The sequence below is a fragment of the Oryctolagus cuniculus genome, chromosome 5 (genome assembly GCF_051225735.1).
Source record: "Oryctolagus cuniculus isolate XC-2025 breed Fujian yellow rabbit chromosome 5, ASM5122573v1, whole genome shotgun sequence".
Lineage (NCBI taxonomy): Eukaryota > Metazoa > Chordata > Mammalia > Lagomorpha > Leporidae > Oryctolagus > Oryctolagus cuniculus.
The window spans coordinates 34232075-34254490 of NC_142871.1; the positions used below are offsets into that span (position 1 = coordinate 34232075).

General features: G+C 42.1%; 1 protein-coding gene across 4 annotated transcripts; it reads left to right on the top strand.

The window, feature by feature from the left end:
* Positions 1–653: 653 nt before the first annotated feature.
* Positions 654–22085, top strand: LOC149126464 (uncharacterized). 4 transcript variants are annotated; one of them, XR_016233720.1, is made up of 5 exons: positions 675–1229; positions 2138–2212; positions 11018–11137; positions 16625–16758; positions 21070–21883. XR_016233720.1 is itself a non-coding variant. In XM_089332653.1 (4 exons), the coding sequence occupies exons 1-4, from the start codon at positions 1088–1090 to the stop codon at positions 16458–16460; spliced, it is 549 nt and encodes a 182-aa protein (XP_089188779.1). In that variant the 5' UTR covers positions 654–1087; the 3' UTR covers positions 16461–16488. The 4 variants fall into 4 exon arrangements, 1 of the variants encoding a protein (XP_089188779.1); XM_089332653.1 differs by lacking the exons at positions 16625–16758; positions 21070–21883 and adding an exon at positions 16253–16488 and having other exon boundaries at positions 654–1229; positions 2138–2216; XR_016233718.1 differs by lacking the exons at positions 16625–16758; positions 21070–21883 and adding an exon at positions 16253–16488 and having other exon boundaries at positions 667–1229.
* Positions 22086–22416: the final 331 nt, after the last annotated feature.

The following is a 22416-nucleotide window of genomic DNA, read 5'->3' on the forward strand; positions in this document are numbered from 1 at the left end:
ATGTAGATGACAGAGACTCAAGTACTTGAACCATCATCTGCTACTTTACCGGACACATCAGCAGAGAGCTGGATTAGAAGCAGAGTAACAGGGACTCTAACTAGAATGCCAATATGAGATTCAAATATGCTGACCAATGGCTTAACCCATTGTGCCACATCTTTCGCCCATGTGTTCGCTCTTCTATTTATATTGAAAGTTAATTTGCTGTCTACCTTTTTATTATAAACTGCTTGACCCAGATGGGGTGAAAGAGAGAAGGAAGGGCAGTGATAGATAAGAGGACGTATCTAGCAAGAAAAAGATGGATTAAACAGTGTTGACTTAATTCTCCATTTAGTGATTTAGACCTTTTTTGAATCCAAGAGAAACTTCTGGATACAGAAGGGTTTCTCCTGAAAAAAAGTTGAAGTACTAACTCATAACACTGGGACAATGGGATGAGAGACTTCTCACTTAAGCTTTGACATGTGGATTACTTCCTCTACCCTACTTTTGCCCCATCAGAGCCAAATTTGCTCCACATTGGATCATGGAACCTACTTCTGGGCAAGCTCTATTTGGCTGACACCCAAACCTAAGCTCATTGCCACCTTCTGTGGCCTGCGGCATCGTGCCCAGTGTAGCAACTGGAGCAACAAATGACTTCCTGTGCCCAAGGTCATCATGCAAGCAGACGCTCCTCAGGGCTGCTGGAGTGGGGTTGTGCTCCTCTCCTAACATAACTTTGCTCCACCAGTGAGCCAGGACTTGATTGTTGTCTTAATTTTATTTTTAATGCTCCTTCTAGGCTCCAGACTCACTGGAGACATCCTGACACTTAATGCTCTGCCCAGCACAATGTGATGCCCTTTACCTAGTACAAGGGGGAGTCTCATAAAGGTGCTGCCTTCCCCCCAGAACAAACAACGGAAGTGCATCAGGGGAGCTCAGCTGCAGACAGAATGCACATCTCGGAGCAGGAGCCACCCTGGGATTCCTCAGATGAAAGGCGATTTCAATGAACATTGTGTTTCAAAGCCTGCTTCCTCTTGCGCTGTAAGAGCTGCAGAGGGAACATCCCACTTGCGTCTGCTGACACAAAAGAATGCTGTGGCTGGGAGATCTTATCAAGCCTTCCTGTGCCACAGCAACAGAGCTCCAGTTGTGTCTTATAAGAATTGCTCATTGTTTCATGAGGACGACTGGCTCCTTTGGGTGGGATCTGATGGCATCTCATGGACTTGGAGGTAGGTGGTGCTGGGAGGTCAGCCAGCCACATGACCCAGCTTGCTGGCTGCGCGGAAGTCAGGGAGAAGAGCGAACTTCACCCAGTTTACTGAGTGTTGAATAGCTAAACTTTTAAAGTTCAACTACTAAAATATGCATATGCTGTTTACTGACTAGTATCTTTAATTGTACAAGACCAAAAAACAGGAGTGACATTCAGGGTTTCTCTATTGGTAAGAACTGTTTTTTCCTTCTCTTTTCACCTATAGCTGTTTGATTCAGATGAAATTAAGAACCAAGAAACGTCTTGAAAACAGAAATTTAATAACTTAACACCATCCCTAGAAAATTTAGATGCCAATACTCGTGTATAAACACAGTGGTGTTTATGACATAAACCTTAAAATTATATACTTGTTTCACGAGGATGACATTTTAAATGATGAAATTTATATTTGATGTAAGTCAGTAATAGTAGATTAATCAAGTTCAGTGAATTCTAGATGGTATCACCTTTGCTTAGGAAGTTCATGGTCTTTTCCAATAAGGGGAAATTGATGGTTACCTATTCGGTTACAAGAATAGAATTTGGATTTTCTTCTCTTTCCTCTTTTTCTTCCTAAAGGCTAGTGCAGCAAGTAGTACCTACAAGAAATATACCACTGGCTATGAGTATGTCAAGGAAAAAGGGTAACAATGAGTTTCCTAAAGGAACAATTTCAATCCCTCATGCCCATGTCCACGTAATACTTTCTGAAATGTCCTTTGGCCTGAATGTATTCATATTTATTTATTACTTCAGCAAAAGATAATGATACCTCTAACCTTGAACAGGATTCTTAACATCAAGATATGATCATCTCTGCTCTGAATATGATTATTGAAATGATCACAAATTATAATTATATCTCAATTTGTCCTCCCTTAGTGAACTGTGAGCATCTTGAGAAAAGAAGCCAGATCATAGTCATCTCCCTGTCCCCAGGGTCCAGCACAATTTCTTGCAAGTATTACTGTACCATAAAGATTTATTAAATGGATGCATGGTGAATGGATGGATGTGTGGTGAATGGATGGATGGATGGATGAATGGATGAGTGGATATTTGGATGGCTATGCCATGGTACCCAGCACAGTTAAAAATGCTCATTTGTTCAGGCTGTCTTCATGGTTATGGCTGTGCCTACTAATCCCCTGGGCTTTCATTATCCTACTCTTAAATTCATTTCAAAAAATTTTCAAGATCACGTAGTCTAGTTCTTTCTATTTACGGTTAAGTAAAGAGACTCATAAAGAAATTGGATTTATCTGTGGTCACAGAGCTAATAAATAAATGACAGCTCTGAATTAAAATCCAGATTTCTAGATTCTCAGTCCCAGGCCCACCCCCCTATGTTGCTTCCTGTGACTCATGCTCGGAGGCCTTGAGGCACCCTGTGCAGCAATCTGTCACTCTGGCTCTGCTGGGCAATATGAGAGCAAACTGGGCCACCGCAAAACTAGCGAAAGAGACTCTGGGGCTGCTTAATTCACACGTTGATGGTGTTTATGAAAAGTAAGAACAAAAATGATTCCTCTTAATTCAGGGTAACGTCATCCCATGTTTCTCTCCGAAGACGCCACACTCAAAATTCAGTGGCTGATGCCCTACCCCTTTCTCACGTTTCCCAAAAACCTTTGGAGATGGCTGCTGTCCAGCATGGCTCCAGCAGCAAAGATTTCTGCTTTATAAGAATCGAGTCTTTGGAAGCCCTTTCCTACGAAGCTTCTTTCTACGTAGCAGTGAGGCTGATGTAATGCCACTATCTCTAGATCTGCCCCCTACGAGGAAATGCTCCCAACCTATCACTTCTGATTGCCTGGCTTTTTGTTTCTCTGAAATAAGCCCAGTTACAATGCTTGTGACTGGTCTATAACTTCAGCAGAAGGTTGTTCACTAAGAATTTAACCTCTTAGAATAGAGTATCTTAAAACTGAACACAGAACAGCATAGACTTTCAAAATAATTCCACCAAATGAAAGAAACCAGGCCAAAAAAAGTACATACTGTATAATTCCACTTATATAAAGCTCTAGAAAATAAAGAGAAAGCACATCCGTGATTATCTAGAGAGGTGGGGAAGGAGAGGCCCGGAAGGAGGATTAGGGAAGGGAACAGAGAGTGCTGGTGAGCCTCGCAGTTAAGATGCCCACCTGATTCCGGGCTCCAGATCCTGACTCCAGCTTGCTGCTACTTCAGACCCCAGGAGGCAGCAGTTATGGGCTAAGTAATTGGTAACTGCCACATGTAGAGGCTTGGATTGAGTTCCTGGTTCTGGACTCCAACCTCAGCTCAGCTCCAGCCATTGTGAACATTTCGGGTGTGAACAAAGCATGTGCGTTCTCTCTCTCTCTCTCTCTCCCTCTCTCTCTCTCTCTCTCCCTCTCTCTCTCTCTCTCTCTCAATCTGTCTCCCCCATCCCTATCCCTATCCCTATCCCTATTCCCTATCCCTATCCTCCTTCTCCTTCACTCTCCCTTTCTCCCTCTCCCTCCTTCTCCTTCCCTCTCCTCCTCCTTCCTCTCCTTCTTTCTCTCTGCTTCCCTGCTTTTCAAAGAGGGAATAAATAAACTTTTGAGTGAAATGAATATGTTCACTCATTTGATTATAGTGTTGTTTTCATAGGTATATGCATATGTCAAAACATCAAATTCATACAATTTAAATGCATGTAGTCTATTGTGTGTTAAATATACCTTTATAAATCTATTTTTATAAAGATTATAAACCTTTTAAATGTACACAAAAAATGCTGTATTAATCAGGGTTCAATAAGAGAAGCAAAAATGCTAAGATATGTGTGTGTGTGTGTGTGTGTCATATAAGTAGAGGAATTTTACCTTACATAATTGTGGGGTATAGTTAGGCCTTCTCTGTAATGCTATTGTCTTCACATCACACAGTACTAAGGCCTGAAGTCCAATGACAAGTTGTCAGGAAAAGAAGATGGATATGAAGTGGAGAAGAGCTGGAACCTCAAGCACAGCTAGCGCTCATAACCAATGACTGAAACTTGTCAGTTCTTAGTGTCTCTGACCTGGATTGTGTGGGTTTCGCAGAAGCGAGGCCCTTCATTACAGGGCCCAGCACCCACACCTAGCCCAGGAATTGGAGAAGCTTAAGGAGGATCCATCAACAAATGGGGATGGTGGAAGCCTTTCAGTCTCAGATGCTGCCTCAGGCACGAGCCGGGGCAGCAGAGAGGGACCATATGGAGGAGCTATCAAGTGGCTACTGCTTTATTTCCCCATCCAAATCTTGCCCAGAAATCTCTCTTGTGACCCACCCTAATCAGAAACATACAGGAAAGGGGATTCTGGGAAATAGAGTTCAGCCTAGTCAAGTTCACCATGTACAAAGCCATCCCTTAACAACTTGGCATTCCTGCACATCTCTTTAAACCATATTTAATCTCCAAATAAAGGCAATAACACAGTCATACTTCACCTCACATGAGACATCTATCCCAAGTAGCCAAGTACAGTAAAAAACACACTAACATTTTCCCTAGAAGAGGATCTCTGTTCTTTCTTTGACTCTGGGAGATTTCCATCCTTTTCCTGTCTGATTCCTACTTTCCCTTTGGGACCCTTTAACATACACACTGAGATTTTAGTTAAGTAGCATTGCCATACATTATGTTGGTTGATAAGAAAATGAGAATGAAAACAAATGCAAAGATAATTGGTTAAATAAATATATGTGTGCACATATAATTGCATATACACATTTGTAGTTACGTGTATAGATGGTCATATCAAAGTGAAGAAATACTCATAATTATTCTAGTACTTGTGTCTGCAGCTGGTCATTTGATTATTGCAGGTATTTATTATTACTTCAGTACACTATCTATTCCATGTTTCTTTTGTCCTCAGTAGGCACTTTAGCTAGTTGTGGATCCTTGCCTGTGGGATAAATCAAATCTTCATTTCCCATGGGCCTGGGCCATTAGAATTGCTTCTAAGTGAGGTGATGCAGTTTTCTATTGACTTTAATCAGAGGATATAGGGTACTAGCAGAGAACCTGGAAGATCTTTGGCATTTGAAACACACTCCTCCTTATTCTCTTTGTATAGAAGAATCCCATGTTCAATCACATCCTTCTTTGCCTGTTGAGTCAACCGCATACATCAAAGTGGTCGGGTGGCACTCCAGTCCAGTCCAGCAGAATCATCATGTGTCCCCTGGTGAATCACTCTTCCTGATGGAAGAGCCTGATGTCACGGAGATAGGAAGCAAAGTTTCGTTAATGGATCTGTAGGGATAATAGGAGCAGCCTCTCCCCTTTCCTAGGCCTATGGTTCCTGGCTACAGAAGAAGCCAATGTACACCGGATGAGATTTAGAGCACACATTGCATCCAAGGGAATGTAAGTGAGTCCTCAGAAAGCCATTCCCTCATTTTGTCAGGCCAGTGGAGTGCATGAACCCACTGCTGTACCTCATTTGCTGAAGAATAAGTTCTTTGGTCAGAAGTGATGCTCCGTGAAACACCACAGTTGTGAACAAATCATTCTGTGTGTGGTTTTCGTAATGGCTTTAGCAGAAGCATTATGGGCAGGGATGCCAAATGCATATCCACAGTAAATACCTCTTCTAATAAGAGCAAAACACTGTCCCTTTCATGAGGGAAGTGATGTAATGTAACCAATCTTCCAACAGGTGGCTGGCTAGTAGCTGGGAATGGCACCATATCAGGGGCTCTCTGTTGGTCTCTGCTGTCAGAAGATTGGGCACCCAGCAATAGTTACAGCTAGATAGGCCTCACTAAGTATAAGTCCACGCTGTGAGTCAGTTACCTTCTATCCTACCATCATAGTCACTTTTTCATGATCCATTTGGGTAATGACATGTGTTGTAGGGGAAGGAAGTAGACTGATGCTCACAGAATGGTTCATCTTATCCACTTGATTGCTAAAATACTTTTCTGTTGAGTTCATCCTTCGGTAAGCATTCACCTGGAGCATAAATATCTTTGCACACCTTACACACTGTGCCCATTCGGAGAAGTCTATCAGCTCTACCTCTCCACCAGATTTCCTATCACCAATTTTCCAATCAGATGTTCCTTCCACATCTCCAAGCATTCAGCCAAATAGGAACCCCAGCCCATGAATTAATACAGATGTCTGCTGCTGGACACCTCTCCTTCCATGCAAAATAAAAAGCAGATGCACTGCTCAAAGTTCTGTACACTGGAGAGATGTTTTTCCGTCATGGTCCTTCGGGGCCATTCCAGAGAGGGGCTGCTGTGTTTGAGCTGCCCCTTTTGTCTTTAACTGCCCTCCGTTGAGTGGCGTCTGATTGAGGAGCAGACTCATTTTTTAAAGTAGGTCCTAGTCTTCTTATTTCTCTATCAGTTAATCCTAAGCTCCCCGGGAGATTGTAAATACAAACTGATAGAACGAAAGCAGTGTAGCAGGAATAAGGGCCATGTGAATGTAGGTCACATGCTCATGCAGCATGTTTGTACCTTTAGGCTCTGGTCAAGCTCAGTTTCACATACACTATTTCCACTTGGTAACAGAGCCCTGCTGGGGCGCCCAACCTCCTGGCCTGGTGGGTCAGACAGCCCTACCAATGAGATGCTTGGATCACATAGTAATTTGGTGGCCCATGGCCACAAATTCAGCCTCTACCAAGGCTTAATAGCAAGACAAAAGCTATTTCATAAAAAAAGGAATTATTAGGGCAGACATTTGGTGCATTGATTAAGATACTACTTTGAGACACCTGCATCCCATATTGGAGTACCTGGGTTCAAGTCCAGGCTTCACTTCTAGTTCTATTTTCCTGCCATTGTCTACCCTGGGAAGGCAGTAAATGATGACCAAATTACTTGGGTCTCTGACACCAAATGGGAGACCTGGATTGAGTCCCAGGCTCTTGGCTTTAGCCTCACTGAACCCAGATGTAGTAGGCATTTGCGTAGTGAGCCATCAAATGAACAATCTTTCATCTGTCTCTGCAACTCTCTTTCTCTCTCTCTTCACTTGCTATGCCTCTCTCAGTCCCTCTGTCTTTCAAATAAAAATTAATTTAATAAAAAAGAATTGTTATTCATAGAACATTGGGGGCTTTATTCTAAAATCCTAAAGGTTTGTACTGTGATCCACTTAGAGCATCCTGAAGAAAACTCTGACAACAGCCCTATCAGTCACTGACCTTTCCAGTGTCATGGGATCTCCTGGATCATCCGATCCTAATGGCAAGGCTGCTTTCTGGGCAGTCTGCCTTTGTAGAACCTTCTCTTGTCCTGGGCCCTGGCTGTAATCAGTATCTTTGGGAGCCGAACAGTAAATGGTTCCAAAAGGGTAGCACATGTCTCGGACTAGACCTCTAGGTCTTTGTGGGACATGCAGACACCTGTGTCTAGAGCAGGTGCTGCTTTCTACTTAACAGAGAAGGAATCAGAGGAGCTGAAGTAGGGCCCAGGGCAAGAAGCAGCAGTTGCAGCTGTAGCTGCCGCCTCGCCCTGATGAAATGAGTCAGCAGGTAAGCCACAGCTGACATGTGGCCACTGCTTCACTTCCACCCTCCTGCCTCCCCCATTTATCAGGAACACAGAGGACCAGGGATTCTGGGAAGTGTAGTTCATCCTATTCAGGTTAACCATTACACGCTACAAATACCGTGCGTAGTAAATTATGATAGGGTAGAGAATCCAGTTGTTTTTAGTAGAAGGCCAACCCTGGCATAATCTTTCCTGGAGAATGTATTTGGCAAAAACTTCTTCTTGGCCGGCGCCGTGGCTCAATAGGCTAATCCTCCACCTTGCGGCGCCAGCACACCGGGTTCTAGTCCCGGTCGGGGCGCCGGATTCTGTCCCGGTTGCTCCTCTTCCAGGCCAGCTCTCTGCTATGGCCAGGGAGTGCAGTGGAGGATGGCCCAGGTGCTTGGGCCCTGCACCCCATGGGAGACCAGGAAAAGCACCTGGATCCTGGCTCCTGCCATCAGATCAGCGCGGTGCGCCGGCTGCAGCGGCGGCCATTGGAGGGTGAACCAACGGCAAAGGAAGACCTTTCTCTCTCTGTCTCTCTCTCTCACTGTCCACTCTGCCTGTCAAAAATAAAAAAAAAAAAAAAAAAAAAAAAAAACTTCTTCTCTCACTACAAAGCATTGAGTCCACAGAATACGTGTGTAATATTCTGGCTCCAGGATAATTATCAAAAGAGAAATGTTTCCAGAAATACACAGTATTCTTTAATAAACCAATACTTAACACTGCAAAGATATGTTCACAGATTGAGTATTTTATTTATCAATTGCTTTTCCAGAGAGACTAAGATTTGTTTAGGTTTGAAAATTTTTTTGAATGTTTGGTAGTCTTCAAAGAATTAGAGCTTGCTTTTAAGTTAAAAATGTGCTGCCAGCAAAAGGCAGTGCGATAGGCTTTTGAACTGCAATGACAAGGGAGCCTCACAAGTTGCTCTCCAAGCATCTTGGAGTACTGATAATTATGGTGCTGGCGATGACCATTAAGGTTGCAGAATTGACTGTCCTGGATTTGTGGAGTGTCTCAGTGTGGAGCCTGTGTCTGCTTAGGCAGTACCAGTTTTCTTTTGTTGTTGAAGTCTATCGAATAGGAAAGAGCTGACATCAACTTCAGTCTTTCTTCAGTTTTTCTTAGAAACTGTTGAGATCATTACCCTGCATGAGGAAGAGTGTGCATGTGTGTGTGTGTGTCTGCCAGCATGCCAAGATTTGCCATGGCCTTGAAGGATGAAATTTAGTGCAGAGAGCAGCTACAGGAAAAGAAAGTACAACTGAGACTAAGGGAAAGACAGTTTTCAAATCAGCCTTTCTTTATCTCAAACAAATTCATGATTTCCTGATGAAGACATTTGTCCTCCCAACATTGCTGGTGTTTCTAAAAATTCCCATCTCAAAATAACAACTGTCAACACCTGCTCAGACCCAGAAGGCAAAGAGAGCGGGAGAGAGACTTAGGAAGACAAACAGTTTTTTCATTTCAATGACAAAATTGTTCTTATCACTTGATTTGCTGAATTGAAGAATTAGAAAATATACAGTGTCTTTGACATAATATTGGCTGAATAACAATTTAACAAATGCAGTGTCTTAATTGATTCAGAAAGAAATATCCTATTGACACAGGGCAAGTAACTGGTCCTATCCAAAAAGAATTCTGCTTCCCCTCTCCCACCATTATGATCTTTGAAGTTTGAAAATTTCAAGTAAAGTTGAACCTTAGGATTAGTGGGTGCTAGAACAATGGAGAAAAACCTTGAACAGCTTAACAGGGGAAGGCAAAACAGAACCGAATGGAAAAATTTAATTCTACTCATGAACAGGACATACACTCATGCACAAAATGCTTCTGGGATAAGGCTATATTTTATAAAAATCTGATAAAGTACTTGCTAAGTCCTGAGGGGGGTTAAGCAATGATTGCCTTTTTTGTTGTTTTTAATTCTCCAATTTCAGACCCATGTGCTGAGCAGTTAAAGGGAAAAGCCTTTTGTCATATCTATTTCCAAATGTCTGTTTCCTTCCTGGAGCCACAGACATGTGAGCTTATGTTTTGCAAAGCAAGAGGTCAGATGTCAGCAGCTCTTATCCTACTCTTCCCTTGTCCTAACCAAGTCCATGTAGCACGGCCATCTGGAGGGCGCTTGGCTGCCTTGCCTCAGGAGGGGCCATCAGGCAAGATCTCTCGGCTAACGCTGTCTCTCCAGCTCTGCAGATCAGTCTGCATCACTAAGCACCAGGCAGGCAAAGACACATGCAAGCCCCTTGTGAGCTGTTTTTCTTGCTGTCTTCTTTGTAGCTGGGAGCCAAATGCTGAGGTTCCCCTGAGAACACGTTTCAGATAAAACTGCCTCTAATTTCTCCAACACCTCCTTGAATTATTTTTTATTTTTTCTTATGATTTATTTCATTTATTTTAAAGGAAGAGTGAGTGAGAGAGAGAGAGAGAGAGGGAGATACACACACACACATTCAAAGAGAAAGAGAGAGCTTCCATTCACTGGTTTGCTCCCCAAATGGCTGCAAGGGCGAGGCCAGGAGCTTGGAACTCCACTCAGGTCTCCCATGTGGTGACAGGGGTCCACGTACTTGGGCCATCTTCTGATGCTTTCCCAGGCATATTAGCAGGGAGCTGGATTGGAAGCAGAGCAGCTGGAACTTGAACTGGCGCTCATAGGGATGCTGGTGTCACAGGCAGTATCTTAATCTGCTGAGCCACAATGCAACCCTGTCCAGCCCTGTCGTTTTGTTTTTTTTTTTTTTTTTTAAGACAAAGCTATATCTTATGCTCATGACAAAATTAAACAAAGTTAAGCGCTCAAACAATATGAAATGTGATCTTAAAAATCAGACTGTGTGGGCAAGCGTTGTGGCATAACCAATTCAGCCGCTGCCTGCAAATGCCTGTGGGCACCAGTTTGTGCCCTGGCTCCTCTGCTTCCACTTCAATTCCCTGCTAATGTGCCTGGCAAAGCAAAGCAGTGGAACATGGCCCAAGTTCTTGGGCCCCTGCACCTACATGGGAGATCTCAGCTTCAGCCTGGCCCACTTCTGGCTGTTGTGGCCACTTGGGGAGGGAACCAGTAGATGGAAGATCTGTATTCTCTCTCTTTTTCTCTCTCTCTTGCTAGCTCTGCCTTTCAAATAAACAAATAAAATATTTTAAAAAACAAACCAAAATCAGACTGTGGATAATAGAACTGCAGCCTTTTTCTTAAAGATGCTATAACTGATCTCCTTCCTTTTCCTTTCCATTTGACTTTCCAACTGCCAGGCTGAAGAACAGCATGGAGTTTACCTGTGATCCTGCACTCTTTGGTATTTCGTGCTCTCCAGGTTTCAAAGAACTCCTACACAAAACCGATCTCAGCAGAGCCTCGGGTAACCCTGTGAGGTGAGCAGGACGAATGCTTTCTCTATTGTCAGTTCTCACGTGAAGAAAGGAGAATTAAATAAGTTACATAACATGGCCAAGGTTGCTCTGCACTTCAGTATTGGAAGCAGATTCCTACAGAAGCATCAGACTCTAGACTGGATTGTTTTCGTTTGTTTTTTTCCCTCGTACTAAGTAAAGGCTGTGGACAAAGGTCATATGCGCCTTCCTAATGCCACAATTTTTAGGTTAGCTATCTGCTAAATGATGGCCATAGTTTGGTGGTTTCAGTAGCTATGCTTGTTAGATAACAACTTTTACACATATCCGTTTTCCTTTTTCCCCATTAACTTATTCTGTTCCCTACCTTGAATTCCCTAGTTAGCATTCATAACAATGACAGACTTCTCTATTTTTCCTCTCTTCTTCCCTCTTTATCTGTCCCACTCACTCCTTTTCTCCCTTTATGCCTCTTTCTCTCTCACTTTTCTCTCTGTTTCATTTCTTTTTTTTAATTTTCTTTCTGTTTTTGTTACTGTTGTTGACTCCATAGCAGTTAATTCACCCACAACTCAGCACTGGACTGCTTGGGTTCAATGCCTGGCTCTGCTCTTGAGTCTTGCTTCCAGCTAATGGAGACCCTGGGAAGTAGTGGTGATGGACTAAGTAATCAGGTCAGTGCCACCCACTTCGGGGAGCAATATCAAGTTCCTGGCTCCTGGCTTCAGCCTTGCGTCCATGTGGGCATTTGGAGGAGTGAACTAGCAGATCTGAGCTCTCTCTCTCTCTCTCTCTCTGCCTCTTAAATGAATAATTTTTTAAAAAAGAACTAAGTCTAAAATGTTATAATTTCACATAACCTCTATGGGTCTCTTTTGGGTTATCTATAAAATTGTTTTCCTAAAATAACAATTTTCTACAGGAGTGAGGAATAGAGATGGGAAAATGTAATCTTTGTGCTGATCAAAAACCGTATACAGTTAAAAAAATTGAGAACTATCTAATTTGCAGATTTACCTCCTTAAATTATAGATAATGTTGCCTGACCCAAGTCTGCTGTCTAAGCCAAATATTTAGTGATTATTTTTCAGTGATTTCATAGCCTCACCAATAAGCCACTTTAAATATGAAATGCCAAGACAAGATATTCAAAATTCAGGAAAATAAGCCAGGATTTTACACAAGAAGTGCTTCTCTTCACTGTGACTAATACCTCAAATCTCTCACCTTGATGGCATTTTTTACATAGCTCAGATCTAACAGTCAACAAATAACAATAACAGATGAAAGAAGGGATGAGATGGCCAGTCTAGCTCTGTTTTTCTAATTCTTTTTGTCAAGCTAAGTGTCAAGAGGTCATGGGGGAGGTTAACCACTGATTAGAAATGAGCTACATTTAGACCCAAAGATTTTTCCTAGAGTAAAGTTTTCTCGATTTTTTTTTAAGTCAGAGACCTCCAATGGGTAAAGTCTTTGTTTAGCTGAAAAGTCAAGGCTCCATAGACGTCTGTGTTCTGAAAACAGCTGCATAACTAGTAATCACATTAATCATTTCTACTTCTGTATTTTTATTTCCAACAAAATTATAGCAACCTATATTTTTGGTAAACTTTAATTGCAAGTTTAATTTGATATTTATTTATCACTTTAAGAAACAGTTTGCTGCACTGATTATACACATCTAAAATGATGATACTGAAGATAGAAATAAAACTTCCCACCAGGAATAAGCAGACTTTTCAAAAGAAGACTGTCTGCCTCCTGGCCAAAAAATAAAAAAAAAAAAAGTAAAAGAAGAAGCTTCTAGGCTTCTTCCACCTTTAATGTGAAAATGAGTATTCATGTGGGATGGCTTTAACCACCTATTGGAAAATGCATCCCAAGTAACAGATGTATAATTTATGTAAGCGATTGCTTTAAGCATAGAAGCTTAAAGATGAATTTTTGCAACTCAGGTTGTTCTGGAGAGGCAAATAGACGCTAATCAGAACTGAAACCTTCCTGCAAAATATACAAGTCCAACAAAAAGGAGAAACGTAGAGAAATTTTTGAGAAGCAAAATGTTCCACTACTCTCAGGAATAGTTTTCTGGCCCTCTCTGTAGGAAGTGAGTGGATGGTTGTCAACACCCCTGAACATTGTAGTAGATAATGAGAACTGAACAACTGAGGTTTTGTCACATGGTTGTGCACTGATGAACTGTGATAATATATCATAGTCTCCACACTTTCCTGGGTGGTGTTTCATATACTTGATTTTTTTTTTCAAAAGAAATGAGTCTGTTTTATCATTTCACCTCATTTCTTGAAATCTGTATCAACAGGAGCTGAGAAATGCTCACTCAGCCAAGTTCAAGGTGAAGTTGGCAGGCATACAACTTAAAATCAATTTGGTTGGTGAGCTGGAAGACCACACTTTCACCACACCCCTGTGTGACCTCATGCCCCTACCTGGCCACACCTGGGTGCCCACCAGCCAATCAGGTTAATTAACCACTCCCCTTTGGAAGTGGGTTAAAAGCCTGGGACACAGTGTGTCCACATGTCTCCTTTCTTTTCCCTGGCCTCTAGCCAGGAGGGGGCTGGCTGTGGCCCTGAGCCCCCAGGGCGTGTGGCCTTCGGGCCATCCGCCCTAGGCTTCCTGGCCTAGATTCTCCTCCTCTTGGCTGGTTCCTGGTGCTCGGTATGAACCCAGATTTACCCCTCTCTCTTTTAGATAAAGCTCTTACTCTCCTATACATCTTTCTCACTAAATAAAAACCTAAAATGTACCATGCTGCCTCATTTATTTATGCCGGTATTTAGAATTTTTCTCTAAATATTAGGCAAGAACCCTCTCAGGCTTATTAATATTGGGGATTTATTAATAAGCATATGATAATATTGTATGGTACCCCAAATTCCAGTAACATATGTGGCATCCCAGATGGCACTTCTGGGGAACTTTAAGGGGCCACATTTTCATATATATTATAGGGGGTCATTTCTGATATCATAGACGTGAAGTGGAAATGGACCCATTAATAGACCCCAAAACAAAGTCTTACAATGAATAGGAAAAACAAAATGATCACTGTCAAACTTAAATTATACCCAGAACAACTGGATTATAAAAGCCAAGTCACGTTAATAGCCTGAGGTATGCAAAGGAATTCTCTTTTGAAGATCATTGACTAAATGTCCGGAAACATGATCTGAGAACTGTTAGTGAGAAAGTGCCCCACATGTCCTGAGCTGGCAGGGTGAGGGCAAGGGGACGGAGCGGTCTCTTAAGTAGCTAGAACCTTTCCATCACCTGCAGGAACTGGAGATTTGAAAACACAAACCACAGAAATGAGTGCAGAGAAATGTCACAGCAAATCCAGTTGAACATGATAAGCCAAACCCTATATACGAACAAGGAGTTCCAAGCAGAGATACACTGGACTTCTAAACGTTCTTCAAACAAAGGGCAGTGCATCCTTAACTGGTATCTAACTTCTGGTTTGTTTGGCTTTTTTTTTTTTTCAGTATTCATTTTTATATCTCACTTGGAAGAGAGAAATTTTCTCCAACTTTAAGTAAACAGGAATGTTCATCAGGAGTAGGGGATAACACACAATAGAATACCATGTAAATGAATTAACTTCCAGCAACAAGTAGCAACTTGGAGGAATCTCAAAAACAGTACTGAACAAAAGCCAATCACACACAAATGTATATAATGTGGTTCCAGCTATACAATGTTCAAAAGCAGGTAAAATTAAACTCATATTTTGAAGAATCCACTCAAAGCTGTAAAGAAAAAGTAAGGAAAAACAAAACCCAAGAGAGTTGTTTCTTGGGAGAGGGAAGTAGGAGAAATGGAAAAGAGATGGAGGACAGAGGGGGTCAGACACTGGCAGTGTCTGTCACACTGGTGACAGGTGCCTGAGTGTTCCTTTTGTTATTCTTCTTTAAGCTAGGATAAATGTTATTCTATGTTCCTTTTAGTGTGCGTTTATATGTATTTCCCTCTAGTGTAGTCCATGTATTTCATATGCTTGATTTTTCCCAAAGGGAATGAGTCTGTTTCATCATTCCACCTCATTTCCTGCGATCTGTAGGTGCCTGTCTCCTGAGCATAGCCCTTTATCCAGAACCCAAGATGCAGAGTTTCCAGATTGATAGACAATGCTGATATAGAGTGAAAAACAAGCTAAAAAATACAACAGATGTCAGAAAAATAATTCTTGGTTGACTTTTTTTAAGTCAGTGTCCATATGAGGATACTTCAAATACAACTGAGGTTATATATACATGAAGTCTTTTAAAAAGTTCATTTAAAATTTGTATTATGAAGAAATCCTGCATGGATTTTAAAACTTTTTTCACAAAAATAAATTCGCCTTTTTTAAAAAAAAATTATCTTATTTACTTGAAAGGTAGAGTTATAGAGAAGGAGAGAGAGGGAAAGAGACAGAGAGAGAGAGAGAGATCTTCCATCCGCTGGTTCACTCTCAAATGGCTGCAGTGGCCAGGCCAGAGCCAAGAGCCAAGAGTTTCTTCTGGGTCTCCCACATGGGTGCAGGGGCCCAAGCACTTCAGCCATCCCCCGCTGCTTTCCCAGGCCACAGCAGGGAGCTGGATCAGAAGTAGAGCAGCCAGAACATGAAACACAGACCATGTGGGACACCGGCCCTACAGGTCATGGCTTAACCCGCTATGCTACAACACCAACCCTGATGAATTTGTCTGTTAATTCCACTTTTCCATGAACTTTCTGATGTTCCTCTGTGTTTGTGGCCTGCCACTCAGGACTTCTTACTGCCTGAACCCAATCCTTTCTCAGAACTTCCCTGTGGGGCTGCTTTCCTTGTTAAACAGGAATCAGATGCCATGAGCAAGCCTTAGGTTCCCATGTCTGGCCATGATTATCTCAGTCCACTCACTGCATTTCCTACCCTCTTGCTGATGGATCATCGTTCGACCTCTTTGGGGAAGCCAGAGCCACACACTTGTCAATCTGGAGGACTCTGGTCCTATCCTGAACTTTCAACTTTCTGCTCAATGCTCCTGGCACTTCACCATGTGTGCCTATAGACAAGCATTTTCACCAACCAGATTCCTTTCTTCCCTAGGCAGTGAGCCTGACACGATTTCCTGTTCTCCCTTACAGGCGAATGGGACTGAGTGCTGCCCACGTGATGCACTCCTCCTTCAAGCCTGGTTCTGACACAGCCCACAGATTCTTCCGGGTCTTCTCTCTCCTCTCCTCCATGGCAGCTGGCAAGGTCAAGAGACCCAAGGAGGAACTTCAGAGTCCTAGGGAATTGCAGAGTCCTATCATGGGTCAGCAAGTTTCCCTGTCAAGTGTCAGAAAATAAATATTTTAGGCTTTGTGGACTGCGTGAAGTTCTTGCCACTGTTTCTCCTCCTACACTACTACTCCATTCCTTCCCCCCCTTCACTGACCTATTCCTCTTCCTCCTCTTTCTTCTCCTCCCTTAGAAAAGTAAAAAAAAAAACCTTGCTTTTTCTTGTTTCCCAGGATGCAGTTGGATTTGACCTTCAGGCTATAGTTTGCTGACCCCTACTCTGGAGGGCAAGATTTGAATTTTAGAATGACCATGCAAAACATTCCCCATTTTCTGTAACTGACTCATTAGCACTGCGATGAGAAAGGTATTTTTTTTTTACTTGGGTTATGGTGACAATTGTACCTGTCCACTTTGTTTAACTGTTTTTACATTTGTTTGAGCTACAAATGTAGCACATTCTGTGGTTAAAAGCAGTAAAGAGGTGAACAGCTGTTTAGTGAATCTGAGCCAAGTAGAGTTCTGGTTTAAAGAAGGTGGGACCTGCTTGCCCCAATTAGTCTTTTTCACCAAAAGGTTAGTTCTATCAGGAATATAGCACCTTATTTACTGCTATACTTTGTTGAGTCCATATCTAGGGAATCATCATGCTGTGCCCAGAACCAGAGCTGACTGCTTTAGAAACCAGCAGAAGAAATGTCCAAACAGGGAGACCATCAAGAGGAGCAACGAGAAGGTTAAGATGGAAGAAGAGGGGGCAGGTTTTGGCCTCACAGTTAAGAGGCTGGTTAAGATGCCTGTGTCCAACTTCAAAGGACCTGGGTTCAACTCCTGGCTCTGCTCCTGACTCTAGCTCTCTGCTGATGCAGACCCCAGGAGGTAGTGGGAATGGCTCAAGTGATTGCGTCCCTGACACCAGCTTGGAAAACCTGGGCTGGGTTCCTGGCTCCTGGTTTTGGTCCTGAGGCAGTTGCAGACATTTAGGAGTGCATGGGACCTGTGCATGAGAATGGTCTCTCAGATAAATAAATTATTCAATCAAAACTTTAAAAAGGAAGAAATATCCTTTACCACGTAAATTGAATCTGCAGAACATCTGGTAACTTGAGGGACATCTAGCTTAAAATATTGATCCTTTCCAGGACCTCCAACCTCCCTACCATTCTTCCCCACTATTCTGCAATAACCCACACTTGCGAAGGTTTCTTTCCTTGTTTTTATACTGGTGCCTGGGACTCACTGGAGTCAGCGTGTCCAGGCAGCCTCAGTAGCAATCAGAGGCTCGATGACAGGGCTCCGGAGGAAAACACCCCACCGCAGCCTGCTTTGCCCGGACGCCTTGCCAGGGTGGTGGTGTTCTCACTGCAGACAGCACTCCTCCACCTGCTTCAACAAGTTGTTTCCCCCCAACCAGCAGATTGCGTTTGCTTTGACAGTGAGCAAGTTGCTATTTCCTTTCCTATGCTGACATTTTTTTGTTCCATGAAGCTGCAAGCTACCTCAAGAGCAAGTCTTTTCTGTCTCAATCTTCATGTGAAGATTGAGACGTATGAAAGAAATTCCCACACCAAGCATAAAGCCAACAGGCTCTGGGCACCTGTTCCTAGAACACAATTTTAGAACCAAAGGAATGAGGCCTCTTTTTGATCAGAGCATGGGAAATAAGAGAAAAGTGTAGATTTCCTATAGTTGGTTGAGGAAAGGGGTCAGTTCCACCTCTTTGTTTGGGATTCACAGCTTCCTGTATCTGAAATCGTGTTCACATAGAGACCCTGCCACTGAAGCAAGCCGTATAGGAAATCTTAATTCTCAGCAAGCAGCCAGGGCATTTTGAATGGCTCATTTATATGTGAATATTAACTCTACCAGCCTCAGTTAATTATTTGGCAGGCCCATATTAGTAATGTAGACATAGCTCACTTGTTAACTCATGCAGGGACCAGCCTGTCACTCAGTCCTCCGATAATTGTCATTGTGGAGATTTAAGAGGCAACAGAAAACCCAATTGAATAACAACTGATCCACTTTCTTGGCTTCCACGGTGATCAGGCCTGGTAGTTGCAGGCTTTTTAGTGCCTGTACCCATGGATGCTCCACACCTGAAGCTAATGCCTCCAGGAACCACAGGTAGAGGTGGAGAGGTAGGACAAGAGGAAGAACTGACTTTCACCATCCCCCAAACGAATGAATGAACACTATTGTAGTGTGTTTAGGGTACCATAGATGGACTCAAAGCAATTGAGTAGACTTAGTTTTGTGTCTAGTCTCCTACTGTCTTCTAAAGCAATTATTAGAAATAGAACTCAATGGGTAAGTGTAACTATCCTGTGATTTCTTGAAATGTTTGTTTCACAAAGCATTTAAGGATTTGTAACTTGAAATTTTTCTCTTCAAAATAGGTGAACAAATGAGCAGTTTTCAAGTTTGACTATTTTAGGAGAGCTCTTGGCCCTTGTTGAATCTTGTTGGGGAGAATACATGGAGAGTTACTGTGAAGCAACTGTATTCTTGTATTCTTAGAAAGTTTGTCATTCAAGAATCACTGGGCCAATCCTGGGATTTTCTGGGACCTAGGGTGCCTTTGTTTTCTCTCTGAATCACAGATTCCAATATGTTATTTTACAGAGTGTTGGCCTGTTTCTACAAATTGACAGGCATATGGAAAAGTTAAGAGAGTAAACGATGCTTATGTCTACAAACATAGAAGAGGAAAATTACCCTGCTTTTACTGTAAAGCTCCCTAAGAGTATTAGGAATGAAAACTCAAACTTGATATAGAAAAAGCGCAAAAGATTTGGGCCCTTACATCTTCTTTGCAAGTTTTCATTGTCATACAGTACTATGTCTTATGCTATAAGATATATAGAATTTTCAAGGGAAAAAGATCAATGGAGAAAAGACGGTTTCTGTGAAATACACCTGTATTTCATCAAAATGTCTGTTTATAAATTATTTCTGGCCTAATTGAAAGACAACTTGAGAATGGTTGCCTTGCCAATTACAGTCGTGTCTTTTGTGAATGCATAGATGCCAGCCAGACCTGATATCACTTAAGGAGATAAGAGTAGGAGTTATCACTAACAAGTTCTCTATTTTCCAATGAAATGAAAGCAGCTGCCAAACTGCAAAAATTGCACCCTGGTTCATAAAGCAATATGCTCTCTTAAAACCAGAGATGAGTGCTTTTTTTTTTTTTTTTTTTTTTGAGAATGAAAAGTCTATATTCTTGGGTTGTTCTTCCACGTGTACATACCTTTACAGAAAATCACCCGCCATGAGCCCAACAGACAACAGCCCACAGCTGTCTGGGAAGCTGACCATAAATTCAAGGTTGCAAAGAGCACTCTGTGTGCTGATGGATTTTTTTGGGGAGCAGTGGGAGAGGAGCAGGCTCTGTGCCTCCCGGAGCCTCAGTTTTTTGTCCTGGAATCCTCTTTTCTCCACCACTGGCTGACCACCTTCCTCATGTCTTGTCTCAGGAGCTCAGCCTGCAGGTCACCCTTGCATGTTCATTCTGACCCTCCATCAAAGTAGGTTCCCTGTTATATAACTGCCCATGGAGCACTTAACCTTGACTGGTATCCTTTGGTTTGCTTAGTGTTAATCTCCCTGACCTTACAGAACTTGAACCTTGTCTTATTCATGTTGTAATCCAACACCCAGTGCTTGGCAAGTGTTATGAGTTGAATTGTGTCTTTCAAAAAGATATGTTGAGCCAGCGCCGCGGCTCATTAGGCTAATCCTCCGCCTAGCGGCGCCGGCACACCGGGTTCTAGTCCCGGTTGGGGCGCCAGATTCTGTCCCGGTTGCCCCTCTTCCAGGCCAGCTCTCTGCTGTGGTCAGGGAGTGCAGTGGAGGATGCCCAAGTACTTGGGCCCTGCACCCCATGGAAGACCAGGAGAAACACCTGTCTCCTGCCATCGGATCAGTGCGGTGCGCCGGCCGCAGTGCACCAGCCACGGCGGCCATTGGAGGGTGAACCAACGGCAAAGGAAAACCTTTCTTTCTGTTTCTCTCTCTCACTGTCCACTCTGCCTGTCAAAAAAAAAAAAAAAAAAAAAAAAAGGTATGTTGATGTCCTACCCTCAATACTCAGAATGAGCTTATTTGAAAGAGAATTGTTTCAGATATCATTAGTTAAGATGAGGTCATAGGAGTAAGGTGTATCCCTAATCCCAGAAGTCTGCTGTCCTTATAAGAAGAGGAGAGAAAACACACATAACACTATGAGAAGACAAAGACACAGAGGGAAGATTAGACACACGGCCAAGGTTAGAGTTATGCTGCTGCAGACCAGGGAGGCCTGAGGCTGCCATGAATTGGTAGAAGTGAGGAAGGATCCTCTCCGTGAATTCCAAGACAGCCTGGCCCTGCTCACAACTCAATTCACTTCCAAATCCTAAGGGCTGACATTCCACCCATTCAACCAGAGGCCAGATAATTACCTTAAAAATGAAACTAAAGTAAAAGGCAGTAATAAAACTTGTAGTATAGCAAATTGGCTGAATTGCATCATTCTCTGGTTTGCAATAGCATTGCTATAACTTTATCAGAGATACTTATAGGAGGATGACTTGTGCCATAATTTTATGCTTATTTTTACTATAAATTTGCAAGCATTAGTATCAGCAATTTTAAAATACATGACATCTTTTTACTTAATTTCTTTTTTTTTCAGTATTAAGAGTGTATCTTTGTCACACTGCAGAGAAATTTGATGAACTAAATCAACTCCTGCCTTTAAGGAGAAATGTCCAGATGCTTACCGGTGGGAAGATTCAGAAACAGGTTTATTGGTATTAAAATGGTGATGAAAAATATTCTAGTTTCTTAATTCCCAAGAGATGGATGACCCAAGTGAAAAGAACTCAGAAAATACAAACTCAAAACGTTTTCATTGTTTAAATGGAATTTTGGTCGTTGGCTTTTTTTGTTGTTATTGGCTGTTGCTTTTTAAAAAATCTGAAATCAATTGAAAAACCAATCATGTATGTATATGTGTGTATAACCTAACACTTTATTTTGTGACTTTTGGAAGACTATTATAGCATGTCTTTCATTTTATACCAAATGTCTCACCATAAATCAGTGGCAAGCTCCTGTTCCTTGCTAATAGGAGAGTGCTCCAGAAACTTTTGGATAAATGGAAATAGAAGATGAGCCTATTTTGGTGCTAAAAAAGTTGAAATCCATGCATGCCTTTTTTCTTAATACAGATTTTCCATGAATTTTTGAAGACTTTTTCCATATATGAGCAATTTCTTTGGTTGGCCAATTGTCCTCTAATTGCAGTTTTCTGTTTCATCTGTACGTAACACATAGAGTTAAGGAAGCAAATGGATGCACCACACTTTGCCGGAGTCCTGTGCAGGGTCTGGGAGTGTTTCCTGTCTCATAGATAGGAAGCGGTCATCATGCTTGTCATCTATGCTGTCTAGCCCAGTGGCTCCTGACTTCCTGGAATAAAACCAAACTAAGCTAAACAATAAAAATGACAGTTTCTCTGTGTTTCGGAATTCTAAACCCCTGTTACTGGAACACTAAATCTTTCAAACCTAGTTGGCTAATATGTCTTCCAGAATGAACGGCTTTTGATTGTTTTTAAAATGTAATGTTCCAATATTTACCCACTTCCTATAAAAACTTCTATTAAATATTTCCCCAGAATTAAAAGCAAATATTGGCTTATTAAAATTAACTTTCATCTTTATTTCTGTAAATGACTTTAACAAATTGAATATTAATTGGGTTTTAGATGTGAACAAATGATAAAAGAAATAAGGAATATGCTAACATCCCTTAGTTTACTCTGAGCTGAGCATTCTTCCCTTCCAATGTATGTGTTTGCCAATGGTTTCCAGATCTGATATGTAATTTTCATTGCCTTTTACAAGAAATAATTTCCTATCAAGAAAGGATTTTATTTTTCAGCACCATCACCAACAACCCCATCACCATCTCCACAACACAGTTGACAGGAAATCCAGCATTACCTGCCAGGTGGGCAAGATGTGTGAGTTGTGTA

What these genes read in the sequence shown, in the direction of transcription:
- LOC149126464 (XM_089332653.1), top strand. Translation starts at nt 1,088, where the DNA reads ATGCTGTGGCTGGGAGATCTTATCAAGCCTTCCTGTGCCACAGCAACA. An exon ending in GGCATCTCATGGACTTGGAG is followed by an intron (nt 1,230 to 2,137) that starts GTAGGTGGTGCT and finishes GTCCTCCCTTAG; the next exon opens with TGAACTGTGAGCATCTTGAG. An exon ending in TCCAGCACAATTTCTTGCAA is followed by an intron (nt 2,217 to 11,017) that starts GTATTACTGTAC and finishes TCCAACTGCCAG; the next exon opens with GCTGAAGAACAGCATGGAGT.